Source organism: Panthera uncia (genome assembly GCF_023721935.1).
Source record: "Panthera uncia isolate 11264 chromosome E2 unlocalized genomic scaffold, Puncia_PCG_1.0 HiC_scaffold_19, whole genome shotgun sequence".
NCBI lineage: Eukaryota > Metazoa > Chordata > Mammalia > Carnivora > Felidae > Panthera > Panthera uncia.
In genome coordinates, this window is record NW_026057588.1 from 14,726,144 (window position 1) to 14,740,165 (window position 14,022).

Below are 14,022 nucleotides of genomic sequence, written 5' to 3' on the forward strand. Positions count from 1 at the left end.
CCGACACGGGGCTCGAACTCACGGACCACGAGATCGTGACCTGGCTGAAGTCGGACGCTTAACCGGCTGCGCCACCCAGGCGCCCCTGGACTCTTATCTTTTGAAAGCTAAGGCCATGTCTCTCTTGCTCAGCATCATATCCCCAGTGTGTGTCCTAGAACATACCACCCTTTCTCAAGTGTTCCTCACCTGAACCATGGAAAACAGATTTGAGGGGCTATTTTCTCATTTCTCTTAGGGATGATACATAACTAGTAACATTCTAGACACATAGGGGAGAAATTAATGCCTCATGTAGAATGGATACTTTAGGACATTAGGGCTTACTTCTTACGGAAACTTGGTTGAGAAAGGCTGGGAGGTACTTTGAATTAAGATGTGGGTGAGGGTGAGGGAGGGATGACTCCCCCAAATAGTGCTTTCCAGTGGTAGGGTAAATAAATGTTGGTTAATGAAAAAACAACAAATGTCTGCTAATCCTCAATAAATATTTATTAAATGAATGAGTGAGTGGCGACTTAGGCCTTTTAACAGGCCACTCTTCTCTCTCAGTCTGCTGAGAAACCAAAGAATGAGGTGATTGTACTGAGTGACTGGCCTGAGACTCTGTACCAGGAGCCTCACCATCCCCAGAGCAAGCCTTTCATCTGCTTCTACTCCATCAACATCAACTATTTTGTCTCCTTAAACTGGGTGGAACCAGATTCAAACCAAATACAGGTAAAGCTACCTCCCTTTTTTTTCCTCCTTCTTAATCCACTCTATATTCATCATACCTCAACTGTCCTCATCTCAGAATGATGAGGGGGATTCTGAGTTAGCTCATTTTAACATCTATCTCCGTTTCTCAATCTGACCTGGATGCAGTGATCTTTTTCACCTCTAGTTTCAGGTCCAGAGAATTCATATTCCTTAGAAAGCAGACTGAAGGCCAAGGAAAGAGCCTTAAGAATCATGTTTCTATCCCATACCCAAATCCTAGTATTAGGAAACTCCCAAAGTTAAGTTCTTTGGTCTTTCCTTAGTCTTACAAGAGGGAACAGCGATCTAAACATTCAACCCTTCATACCCCTTACTCTTGGGAGATCATCTGCCTCCATGGTCCAACTTTCATCTCTCATCCTCTTCTAGGCAGTACTTTGGATACAAAAGAAAGATACAGAAGCAGAAGGAACAATGGAGAAGATGATGTTTTGTGTGATGGATCAAGTACCACCCATTGAAGCAATGGTCCACACAGGTTCCTACCACATGTTAGTTGCTTACTGTGGTGACATGCACCTGTGGCTCTTTGGAGATCACCATCGAGCATTCATATCCCTGGGCACAGTGCCCTGTCGTTTCTTCATCAGCTGCCTCTGCTATGACCCAGAAACAGAGGTGTTGTTGTCTGGTACCTTGGGGGCTGTGGTTACCTGGCTTATCTTACCAAATGGCAGGGACCTCCAGATGGCACAAACAGTGCCCATGTCTGGTCATGAGCTTGTACAGGGCTTTTCCCTGAATGGCCCCAAGGGGTCTCTCCTGGCCCTTTGTGAGAATAAGGTAAGGGTCTTCACCCACCAGGGTCAGGGCCAGCTGAAAGAGGTAAGAAAGTTCACTCCCATAGGCAGTGGCTCTTCCATCACCTGCTCCTTCACTTGTGTCTCTCAGGGATATTTCTATGCTGGAAACAAGGATGGAGAGATCCATGCTTGGAGTCTAGACCAGGGTAACTTCCTCCACAGCTTCCAGGCCCATTCCTCATCAGTTATATGTGTTCACAGCCGGCCAGAGATCCACACCTTACTGACAGCAGGCCGAGAAGGCACAGTAAGGGAATGGAACCTTGCCGTTGGGAACTTGCTGCGGCAGCTGGAGATTGGTGAGGGGCTGCGGCAACTGCAGTTTATTGATAACACCACTTTTTTCTGCCAGACTACGCACGCTTTCTCACTGCACCACCTGCCTTATTTTTATAGCCTCTTCAATGTCTGTGGTTCTGCTCCTGAGCAGGTGCACCGGGTCTGCTGTGGCCGAAATTGGACTCGGATCCTGTGTGCCACTAAGGATGGTTTGTTGCGCTTCCTGTCTCCAGTGACAGGAGATCTCCTGGTTCTCACCTGGCCTCTGCTTGTCATGGATAAGGCTGTGGCTTGGGCCTATGACCCAGACAATGAGGAGCTCTTTGTGGCAACAGGCAGCTCAGAGGTGCTGGTGTTTGATGCAACGCGCTCGCCTTGCACAGCCAAGTATATGGTATGCACTTCAGTAAACTCTAGGGACAGAGTAAGTTGCCTGGCCTACGCACAGTCCCATTTGGGTATGGGCCTAGTAGGACTGATGTTCTGTGGGCATGACAGTGGCATTGTGAGAATCCTCTCCCACTATAGCTATGCCCGAATAGAAAAGACTGTTCATTCTGGGGCAGTTTTGGCCCTGTCTACCCTGGAAGGTCCCCAGGAAAACTCCTTGCTCTGTTCCTATGGCATGGATAATACTGTATACCTGACAGAAGCTTTGCTGTGGAAGAACAAGGTAATCCTGCAGTCCATAAGCAAAATTCTCTGTAGTTGCCCCCTACAACACGTGATACTGCTGCCGGGTTCTGTGGGTGCCATCACTGACAACCACTGCTGGCGTCTCTGGCACTATCAAGATTTTCTGCAATCTGCAGAATCAAAACAAAGCTCTATGTTTGAAGAGACAAAATGCCTGCACCGGTGTGCCATCACTTCATTTGATGTCTGCTCCTCCCTGAAACTTTTTGTCACAGGGGGCATTGATGGCTCAGTCCGGATCTGGGACTTCCATGGTAGACTCATAACTGAGTTGGATTCAGCACTGCATTTTGGTCCACTCTGCTTTGCCAATAATCGGGGTGACCTGCTTTTGACTTTCAACCAGAGTCTTTACCTGGTATCATGCTTAAAATTGCTCCCTCCTGCTCGGCTGATTCACCTAGCTATCCTAAATAATGCAGATGAAATACAAGAAGACCCTAAACTCTTTCTGCCTAGCTTCTTCTTTTCTTTTGAAATAGTACTTGTACCCAAATTTGTCTATCTTGGACAAGGGCTGCAGGAATTACAGGGGCTAGAGGCCCTTGTTAACAAACGGGTCATTGCCTTTGACAATACTGTGCCCCATGTTGTAGAGGAAGAGAGACGTGTGCCTTCTCTGATTCAAGTGGAACCCAAATTACATTTTTCGGAGGATAAGGATATTGCTTTTTCTATTCCTGACCCCAAGCATAATCGTCCCCCACATGTGGTTCCTGCTCAACTACAGCTGGCTGGCTGGAATGGGTTGAACCCCTATCATAAACTGCATGGCTTCTTTGGTAAAGGGCGGCAATGGCCCTTTGCTCCTGGTGGCTACATCCCCAACTCAGTTATCCGTGCCTGCCTTTGGCCTGACGGTACCCCAGTCTTCTTACGCCATGACCTGTATCCATCCTACCGAGATACAGACTGGGACATGACTGAACCCATCAGACGCCAGACACTGTCACCTATGCCTCTATCAGAAGAGAACATCTCAATGAGGAGAGAGAGGGATAAATCCAAGTGGTGGAAACGAACATTCTATGATGTTCTAACAAGCTTTATAAACCGAAATTGGGCAGGAAGAAAACTTGATGAAGGACTTCTAAATAATTTAATTGAGGCAATCCTCAGCCTCACAGTTTACTGTTCTATAGACCAGTACACGACATATATTAGTGCCCTGGCACAAATTTTTGCCACTTACCAAGTATCTCCAAGGTTGTGCTCTGAGACTGCCTGTCGCCTGCTGGAAGATACACTCCATCCCAACCCATGCATCCGTGAGCTAGCCTGGGAGGGGCTAGATATGCTTGGCATCATGAGCCATCTCTTTGCTGTTCCACTGAGTCTGGGATTGATGGACAGTGATGAAAATGTGCGGGCTAAGGCTTTGTACCTTATGATAAGAGTCACAGGCATCCAAAGTAAGAGCGTGCTGGTAGGCCTGCTGAAGGAACAAGAAACCCTCCAAAAAATGCAGTAAGTTGTGTAGTGGCTTTCCCCCTTCTGTTTTTTCTAGCTCCTAACCTCCAGAATATGGTTGCTTATTCTCCTTTTCTATAACCTTTTCTATTCTTTTCCTCCCACTATGTTCTTTGTTTCTCTTTGCTTTTCTCCCCAGTGCTTACCCTTCTTCTGATCCTTAAGATTCCTCGAGACTCAAGTCTACAAACCTTCCAACCAAAAAAATATCTTTTATCTCCCTGATGACTTGATTCTTTGCTATCTTTGATTCTTTCTTCTTTACCAACCCTTTACTTCAGACTACTCTGTCCTAAATGGCCACTTTATCTCTGCCTCTTCAATTGTAATTTCTTCTTCTCCTCCTCCTCCTCCTTCTCCCTGTCTTCCTTTCTTCCTTCCCTCCTCTTCCTCCTTCTTCAAATCTAGTTTTATCACTGGCTTGGTATCATCCTTTTTTCCTCTTGACTTTTATAGGCGGGAACTTATTGGAGAAACCTCTCTGGACCAGCTGCTGGGGATCCAAGCTAACGACATCCAGTGCCTGCTTACACGGGTGGAGCAGCAGCTGAATGAAAACCTGACCTTGTCACACAGAGACCAACAACCTCCTTTTTCTTTAGACATATCAATGGATGGTGAACCTGAGACCTTTGTCAAACGAACATTCATACCTGAAGAGATCACCAAACGAAAGAAAAGAATGACATATGTTCAAGAGAAGAGAGAAAGTCTTAGTATGTATGGGGTAATAAATGGGGTATATTTGGGGCCCACCTTAGGACACCAAAAGACAGGGTCAGTAAGGCCAAGATATCTAAAATGGGGATACCTGGGTGGTTTAGTCGGTTGAGCATCTGACTTCAGCTCAGGTCATGATCTCGTTCGAGCCCTGCGTAGGGCTCTCTGCTGTCAGCACGGTGCCCACTTCAGATCCTCTGTCCTCCTCTCTCTTTCAAAAATAAATAAACATTAAAAAAAAGATATCTGAAATTATATCAGTGGGAACATAATTACGTAGAGATTCTTTTCCATAGAAAGTAACCTTCCTGGGAAGGAAACACATATACCACAACAAATAGCAAGGTCTTATTTCTTCAGGATATGGAAGCTGGGATAAAATGACAAGCATTTCTGTGCCATAAAGCCTCAGTCCTCTTTGCCTCTGTACTTCTTATGGAAGTTCATTGAACTGTATATTACAAAGGATACCACTCAGGGCCTCTGTTTTTTCTTAAATATTTTCCTCAATATCTCTGCAGTTAAAAAGGACCTGAGAGTTTCCAGAAAGAAGAGAGAGACCGAGCTTGTAAAATTTAGCTCTATGTTGGTGCCTTCAGAGGATGAAGGTGAACAGAGAGAGGCCAAGAAATCAGAGCTAATTGACACTGAGGATGTTGCCTTAGAGCCAGAGCTGCCACTAAGTACTTTCAGCCCAGCCAAATCTGAAGAGGTTGCTGAATCAAAGGAGGTCATGACAGAAGCTACAGAAGCTATAGAAGCCACAGAAGAAGGAAGAGGCCACATGGCAGTCACAGAGGCAGTGGAAGCCACACAGATTATGAAGGCCATAGATCAACATGACATGAAAGATTATGGAGAGATATTCCCTAAGCTGGAAAGACAAGAACTCATGAAAAGACTCTGGGAAAGGACAGTGGAAAAAAGCCATGAAAAAGTAGCTGCAAAGTTGAAACAGAAAGAAAATTTGAAGGATATTTCAAAGACAACTGCAGAAGAGCCCAAAGAAAAAGTCATGCAGATTGCTGAGCAAGAAAAAGATACAAGGAAGAAACTTGGAAAGGGTGGCCAAGGTTTGGCTGGTGCCCCTGGACACACGGGTGAATCAGACACCAGGTCTTGGCGGAATGACATTTGCTATCTTGCCACCGCAAGGATAGCAAGTTCCCATCCAGGAATGTTAAGGGATCTGGGTCAAGAATTGGTGGACTTGGCTCGGGTGATTCTTGCTCCCCAAGAGCCCAGTTGGGATCTATTCCAAGAGATCTGCCCCCTTTTAAAGGACTCCTCAGAATTGGAGGAAAGAGTGGTAGAAGAACCATCCACTATAACAGAAAAGGTGGATAAAGAGATTGTGGAGGAAGAAGTGACAGAGTTGGGAAGACAAAGGGGAAAAGAAGCATTAGAGAAGGAAAAGGCATTTTCTCAAGTCAAGAAAAAGAAAGTTGCTTTCTTAGATAAACTAGCCTTACAGAAAAGGAAATTAAAAAAAGAAGCACGGGGACTCACCAGGCAAGATGGGAAAATAGCTGAGGAAGAAAGGAAACTGATTAAGCCAGAGAAGAAATTAATTCAGGGTAAGGAGAAACTGATCCAGGATATGAAGAAACTGACTCATCAGAAAGAAAAAATAGCTTGGGAGGAAAAACTACTGGCTTATCCACAAAAGACATTAACCAAGGAAGAGCAGAAGTTAGTTTTAGGAGAAAAGAAAGATACTGGAAAAGGGAAAAAACGACTAGGGGAAAGAAAGAGAGTGACCCAGAAAGAGGGGAGGGCAGCCCTGAAAAGGAGTAAGTGGGACTGGGAGAAGATTATGATGGCCCATGAAGAAGACATGTGGCCCCAGGAAGAGGTGTTGCCTGTCTGGGGAGAGAGGAAATTGTCCCAGGAAGAGGAAGAGCTGGGTGAGGAAGACGAGGAGCTGAGTGAGGAAGAGGAGGAGCCCTGTGAGGAAGAGAAGGAGTTCAGTGAGGAAGAGCCAAGTGAGGAAGAAGAGGAACTGGCCTGGGATGAAGAGGAACTAATTCTGGACTTAAAGAAACAAGTTAAAGGTAGGAAGAAAAAGTCCCACAAAAAGAAGAAACACATTCAAGGTATAGAGAAACATGTTGAAGAAGTGGCCCAGAAAAGGGGGGAATTAGCCCAGGAAGAGGAACATTTGTCTAGCAAAGAGGAGGGACTGTCTGGGGAAGAAGAAAAACAGGCATCAGAAAGGGGCAGCTTGGCAGAGCAAGAAATTAAATTGACCACAGAGAAGAATAAATGGTTAAAAAAGAAAAAAGAGGCCTATAAAAAGAAACAAATCCAAGAAAATGAAAAACAAGTTGGGAAACAGGAGAAAGAAGACCAGAAAGAGAGGCAGGCTAGTAAAGAGGAGAAAAAAGCCAAGGACAGACAATTATCCTGGGAAAGAAAGAAACTGGGCCTAGGGCAAGAGGAGAAGCAGGGGGAAAAGGAGAGAAGGGCCCAGAAAGAGGAGAAAACGACTGAGAAGAAGAGGCAATGGGCCTGGGAAAAAAAGAAAGCAGACTCAGGAGAGGAGGAAAAAGCTGGGGGGATGAAGAAATGGTCACAAGAAGAAAAGAAACAGGCCCGGGAAGAAAAGAGATGGGATCAGAAAGAGGAAAAAATGGCTCAAAAAGTGGAGAAACAGGCTGAGGATAAAAAACAATGGGCCAGAGAAAAGATGAAACTGGTCCCAGAAGAAGAGAAAAAGATAGAAGAAATTGAGAAAGTGTTCCCTCAAAAAGAGAAACGGGCCATGGTGGGGGAAAAACAAGCTAAGAAAGAGGAGAAATGGGTTGGGAAAGACAGGAAAGCCACTGACAAAAAAGAACAACAGACCCACAAAGAAGAGCAACTAGCCCTACAAGAGCAGATACAGGCCCAAGAAGAGAGAATATGGGGTCAGAAAGAGGAGAAAGAGAGCGATAAAAAAAAACGACGGGCTTGGGTAAAAGAGAAAATTTTTGTAGAAAGGGAGGAACATGCTGGTGAAGTGGAGATAAAGTCCCAGGAAAATGAGGAAAAAGCATTGAAGAAAAGACTGACCCAGAAAGACAGTGAATTGGCCAAGGAGAAGAGGCATATTGCTAAGAGAAAAAAAGCAGTAGCCAGAAAGGGGATTGGCATAACTAAGAGAAAGAAAAAAACTAAGGAAGAGAAAGAAGTTGTGGAAGAAGAGGAATTGTCCCAGGAAGAGAGGGAATTGGCCTATGACATTAGGATCAAGGAGATGGGTGTTGCCAAGAAAAAAAGGAAAAGAACCAAAGAGGAGAGAATACAGGCAGTGAGGAAACTGGATATGGAGAAAGGGATTTGTTCTGAAGACAAAGAGGCTAGTTCCAGGTTAAAAGATATAAGGAAGAAAGAGAGTAACCTGTCCAGGATCCTGGCTAAAACAGTTAGAAAAATGAGTATAGTGCTACCAGAAGAAACAGAAATATGTGAGGAAGAGAGATCATTCATGACAGGGAAGAGTGAAATGGATGGCCAGAAGTGGGAATTTTTTAAGGAACAGGGGGAAATAATGAAAGAAGAGAAGGAGCTGGGTCAGGAAGAGGGAAAAGTAGAAGATGATAGGCTGGCCACCAAAGAGAGAACACTGACTGATGGAGAGAGCTTGAAGGAGAACCGAAAGTTACTACAGAAGGTCCAGGGAAAGATACTATTAGATAGAGTCCAGGTAGAGAGTATATTAAAGGAAGTCCAGGAACAAAATATGTTAGGAAAAAAGCAGCTAAAGAAACTTCTGAGGAGAATTGAGAAGAATAAACTAAAAAAGACTCCGCTGAAGTGGTTATTAGAGAATATCAGAGATACTCTGTTTGAAGGCTTATCTGAGAGTTTTATTGGGAAGGAAATAAAGGAAGGTCCAACTAAGAAGGGGAAAGAGGAGGAGAGCATTACTGAGGAAGAAAAGGAAGGGATTCTGCCCAGGAAGGAGAAAGGGAAATATGTGATTAAGAAGAAGAAAAAGAAGGTAAGCCTGAGTGAAGAGAAATTGAAGGAGAATTTGGCTAAGAAGCATAAAAAACAAAGTTCATCCCAAAGAAGGAGAAAGGGAAAGAGGTTGACTCAAGAGAACGAGAGGCTGAGTAAGAAGAAAAAAGAGGGCCCACATGAGGAGGAGAGCCTGGATGAGGAGGAGGAGAGCCTGAGTGAGGAGGAGGAGAAGGAGAGCTTGAGTGAGGAGGAGGAGAGCTTGAATGAGGAGGAAGAGGAGAGCCTGAGCAAGGAGGAAGAGGAGAGCCTGAGCCAGGAGGAGGAAGAGGAGAGCCTGAGCCAGGAGGAGGAAGAGAGCCTGAGCCAGGAGGAGGAGGAGAGCCTGATCCAGGAGGAGGAGGAGAGCCTGAGCCAGGGGGAGGAGGAGAGCCTGAGCCAGGAGGAAATGGGGAAGATAGAGAAAAGGGAGAAGGAGGAGGAAAGACAGAAGGATGGGGAGAGCAGACTTATGGAGGTGATACTCCCAGAAGAGGGAGTATTGAAAACAGAGCTCTCCAAGGAGGAAGTGAGCTTATCAAAGCTAACAATAGAAGATGAGTCTCTTGCTGAGAAAAGAAAAGGTACAACTAGAAGGAAAATGACTTTTAAGAAAGAAAGATTGCTTGATGGAAAGAGAGATCCCACACTTAGGGATAAAGTCATGTGGCCAACAGTTCTGAAAAGCCCCTTCAAAATGCCACTCCCAGTAGCTCTGGAAAAGCAGAGAATGCCCAGGAAAGTGTTAGGGGATCATTTAGATTTGAAAGGTCAGGAAAGTCAACTTCTTGGAGCACACCCTGAGACAAGTTCTTGGAGAAGACAAGAGGATGTGCTCTTGGAGAAAGCTAGGTGTATGTTTTTACAAGGGAGGGGAACAGGCTTCCAGGCCCAGATCCCAGAAGGCCTCCATAGGCCAGAGTCCCATTTATCTGATATGATCAGGAAACCACAGAAATCTGAACATAGACCCAAAGGTGACATGTGGAAGTGGTTCTTGAAGTCCCAGGATTTGCCAATGGGGAAAACTGAGGGCCAGGTCGTAGGCCCAGCCCTAGCCTCAGCCCCATCCCTTACTTCTGCACCAGCTGAAAGGCCATGCTACTCAGAAGCAAGCTTCTCAGATGAGGACTGGATTAACAATGCCTTAATAAGGCTGGAAGCAGGAGAGCAGCTTTCCAGGAACAGTTTCCATCGACTGCACCAGCTCCTCAGAAACCTCACTTCAAAGGGATACTTGAAATGGATGCGTCTATACAATCTCAAAGCCATTGCTAAACACTTCAGGAAGAACCTAGAAGTAAGTCATGCAGACATATCACAACCCTATAAGGATGTTTTGAGTCCAGTGCACTTAAAAGGGATCCCTCCAATTAGAAGAAAAGAAAAATGGAGCCGGCTAGAACCATTCCCTGTTGTTGAAGCAGTGTTACCATTGGCTGCCACAAGGCCTCAAACCCCACACCGTCTCAGTTGGCCTCTCTTAGATGAGTCCTACAGGAAGAAGCAGGCACAACAGTTATCTTCTGCTGTTAAGCAGATGTTGAACCTTTATCCAGTAAGAAAGGATGTTCCTACAACTGTCTATCCCTCTGTGGATATAAAATCCCTGGACTTGATATTCCAGAAAGACTTCCAGGTCTTGAGGGAGAAAGGAGAGCTCCCCAAATTTCACAAGGCAGAGCAGGAAGCACTGCCCATCCCTTCACCAGTATTCCCATCAACCACCAAGAGGATTCAAGTCCCAAAGGCTATAAACTGGCATCTTTTAGGAGAACCTTACAGGAGTGCTCGGGTACAGCAGTTATCCAATGCCCTCAAAGAGATGGAAATGCAACACTTTTATCCTATCGCGCGTGAGATTTTCACAGGTGCCCATGACTCTGTGGACAAACAAACTCTAGCATTGATGTTTCAGAAGGATCTCAGAGCTTTTAAGGGAAAAGACAGGCCCCTCACATTGCCCAAGTTGAAGAAGGCGCAGCCCGTCTCTAAGAAAAAGGAAAAGCTGCCTCAATGGGAGACATTTGTGGCACTCTACTATGTTTTGCGGACATTGCAGCAACGATATGCAAAAGACCGCACTGCTTGGATGGAACAGTTTTACCAACTCATGGATCTGTACCAATTTAAGTCCCCCCAAATCCAGAGGCTCCTACTACAGTTGCTGCAGAGAGAGGCACTCCAACCTCAAGAGACCATCTATAAAAATGCCCTGAAAGCCAAGGAGCTGGTACTTGGTGAACGGTTGTTCTGTGGCCTGTTTTGTGGTCATTCTTGTGCCCCTGCAGGTCCTCTCAAGTTCCATGATGTTGTACCTCTGCCTGGGAAGAGCAAGGTGCATACTATCCAACCTGTGGGCATTGCCCAGTATGGGTTCCTAGAACTTGCCTGGAAAAGTCTATCACAAGTCAGTCCTTACCTTATTGAGAGGCTGCCCAGCATCTCTACTCCAACTCTATGATTTGGCCTAACATTAGGACTTTGGGGCCTTGCTGGGAAATAAGCCTGGCCATAGATTTTAAGCCTCCTGTACCCACTTCAAGGTGGGCCTAAACAAGTATTTGTATTCATTTGGTTCCAGAAACCTGCTACCTTGTACTGAATAAAATGACATTTCTCATTTGTAACAAACATTTTGATTTCTCTTTCTTCCCCAGCCTAGGATCCCCACAGAAAGTAGATAGAGAAAACAGATAAAACAGAGAAAACAGATTTGTCCTCACAGGACTGATTGTTTTTTGTCAGTGGGTACATCCTTTGGAGGGTAGGGGCCAGCATTTGATCAACTTTTGATAGAAAAGTCTGTCCTGGAACTCTTTTTTTCTTTGGTTAGTATTTCCTCCCTCAAAAGTTCCTAGGAGGAGAGTGTCTGGTGCAGCAGTTTGAACTACAGAGTTCCTGAACATCTTTAAGCCTTAGTGTTCTCATCTACATAATGGGGAAATAGAGTGAAATAATGATTAAGAATGCCAACTTTGAATTCAGAAAAACTCTCATTCCAGTTCTTTTTCTGCCATTTATTGGCTCTTTAATCTTAGCTTTTGGTTTCCTCAAAGTATAATGGTGATAGTAACAACTACCTTAGTGAAACACTTAACAGAATTCCTGGAATACAGTTCTCTCTCCCTCCCTTTCCCTCTCTCTCTCTCTCTATCATAGGTAGCTATTTTAATGGGAGTTAAGTGTGTGAATAAGAATGTGGGTTATAAGATTCAAACAGGATTTGAATCCCTGCCTTTCAATTTGACATATAATCTTGAGCCAGTGATTTCACCTAAGCCTCAGCTTTTTTTATTTTCAATTGTTTATTGTAAGCCTCAGTTTTATCATGTGCAAATGAGGCTCATTGTGAGGCTCAAGTGTGATTCTGGCTACACCCATTTTAGTGTATCGGGCTAAAGGAGGTGCCTGGGACCTCAAGAGAGTTTGAGGATACCTTGAGAAAGGGAACAGAGCTCAAGGAGACAGTCTGCAAGAGTAGGGGAGGAGTTCAAGCACAAAGGAGGTGCTTGGAAGCCCAAGAGATCTTGGGCATCAGAAATCAGACTGCTGAGGGAAGTGACAAATTCTGAGGAAAAAAAAAAAGTTTGGGAGTCCAGATCAGAAGCTTGGGAGTAAGAGACAGATCTCAGGGGAGAGGTCTGAGAGCCCAAAGGGAACAGCTGGAGTTGACAATGTACAGAAGCTAAGAAGTCCTGGGAACAGATCCCATGCTCAGCAAAGGCATAAAAGTGATGAGCAGAAGAAGCAGATTTTGAGGTTAGAGGAGCCAGGAAGCCCTTGAAGGAGCCAGAGCTCAGGGGAGATCCCTGGAAGCTTAAGAGAGGTGCACAAAGTGCAATGGGGAAGGGTAGGAGAAAAGGGAAGAAACAAAACTTTGAGAAGACTGCAAGCTTCCAGGGAAGGAACTAGACCCCAAAAAGCAGTCTGCAAGGTCAGAATAAGTTGAATAATTCCAAAGATTTAAAACATATACTTACACATGGGGGAATTCCCTCCTGTGAAACAATAAATTATATATAGATGTTTTTTGCTTCTGGCTCCTGCTAATATTTGGTCTTTGACCCTTGTTTCTGACACAGAACTCCTAAGTCCCTTGGAATCTCCTGGGAGATAGGAAACTCTTTTTGTTCTAATGAGATGATTCTTGGTGGGCTCTTAGAAAGGGGCTGGTCACTAGAAAGACCAAGCCATGTATAGCAGCTTGGGGCTTTCAGCCACCTCTCCCATTCTCTAAATAAGGGCTGGAGATTGAGTTAATGATCAGTCATGCTACATGATGGAGCCTCCATAAAACCCCCAATGTGTGGGGTTCAGGGAGCTTCCAGGTTGGTGAACACATCTATGTGCCAGAGGGTGGTGCACCTGAACTCCATGGGGCAGAAGCTCCTTCACTTAGGCACCCTACCAGAGCATCCCCGATGTATCTCTCTGGCTGTATGCTTTAACATATTCTTCATAATAAACCAGCAATAGTAAGTAAACTGTTTTCTTGGGTTCTGTGAGCTGTTGTAGCAAATTATTGAACCTGAGAAGAGGATTGTGGGAGCCCGTGAATTCTATCCAAGTCAGACAGTTCTGGGTAACCTGGGTACCAACTACTGGCGATTGGGGTCTGAAGCAGAGGGCAGTCTTGTGGGACTGAGACCTTGGGGGTCTGTGCTTACTCTGGTTAGTGTCAGAATTGAACTGCAGGACACCAAGTTCATATTGGAGAATTGGTCTGTGTGGGGGAAAAAACCACACGTCTGATGTCAAAAGTGTTGTGTGAGTAAGAAGACAGCCCCCCCCCCCGTCAAATATCTCCTCAAATATCCTATGTATTTCCAGAAGAGGGGGAAAACAAGATGAAAAGTATTAAATTGTCTTTACTGTAAGGAAAACCGTTAATAGTTTACTAAAAGGTTTGCTACAGCAGGGAAATGAAGAAATTTGTTTTCCTTAAACACTAGGGAATTTTGCCAAGCTTTTTACAATCCCAGAAATAATAGAGCCATATAGAAGAAACTAAGCTTGACTTATTTATATCAGAACAACTTTAAAAATAATTTTTAAATGTGGTAAATTATACATAACAAAATTTACCAGTTTAGCCATTTTCAGTGTACAGTTTAGTGCATTAAATACATTCACATTGTTGTGCAACCACCAGTGTCCATCCAGAGAATGTTTTTCACCTTACAAAATTAAAACTCTGTTCTCAGGGGCACCTGGGTGGCTCAGTCAGATAAGTGTCCAACTCTTTTTTTTTTTTTTAATTTTTTTTATGTTTATTCATTTTTGAAAGACAGAGACTGAGCACAAG

The 14,022-nt window shown here is 44.6% G+C and overlaps 1 protein-coding gene across 1 annotated transcript; it reads left to right on the top strand.

Annotated features, from left to right (window-relative positions):
• The first annotated feature begins 376 nt into the window (after positions 1 to 376).
• On the top strand, positions 377 to 11,332 carry LOC125916170 (WD repeat-containing protein 87-like). The gene is made up of 5 exons (XM_049622334.1): positions 377 to 388; positions 535 to 720; positions 1,132 to 4,007; positions 4,467 to 4,726; positions 5,252 to 11,332. Exons 1-5 carry the CDS (start codon positions 377 to 379, stop codon positions 11,176 to 11,178), a joined length of 9,261 nt encoding a protein of 3,086 aa, XP_049478291.1. The 3' UTR covers positions 11,179 to 11,332.
• The last annotated feature ends 2,690 nt before the right edge of the window (positions 11,333 to 14,022 follow it).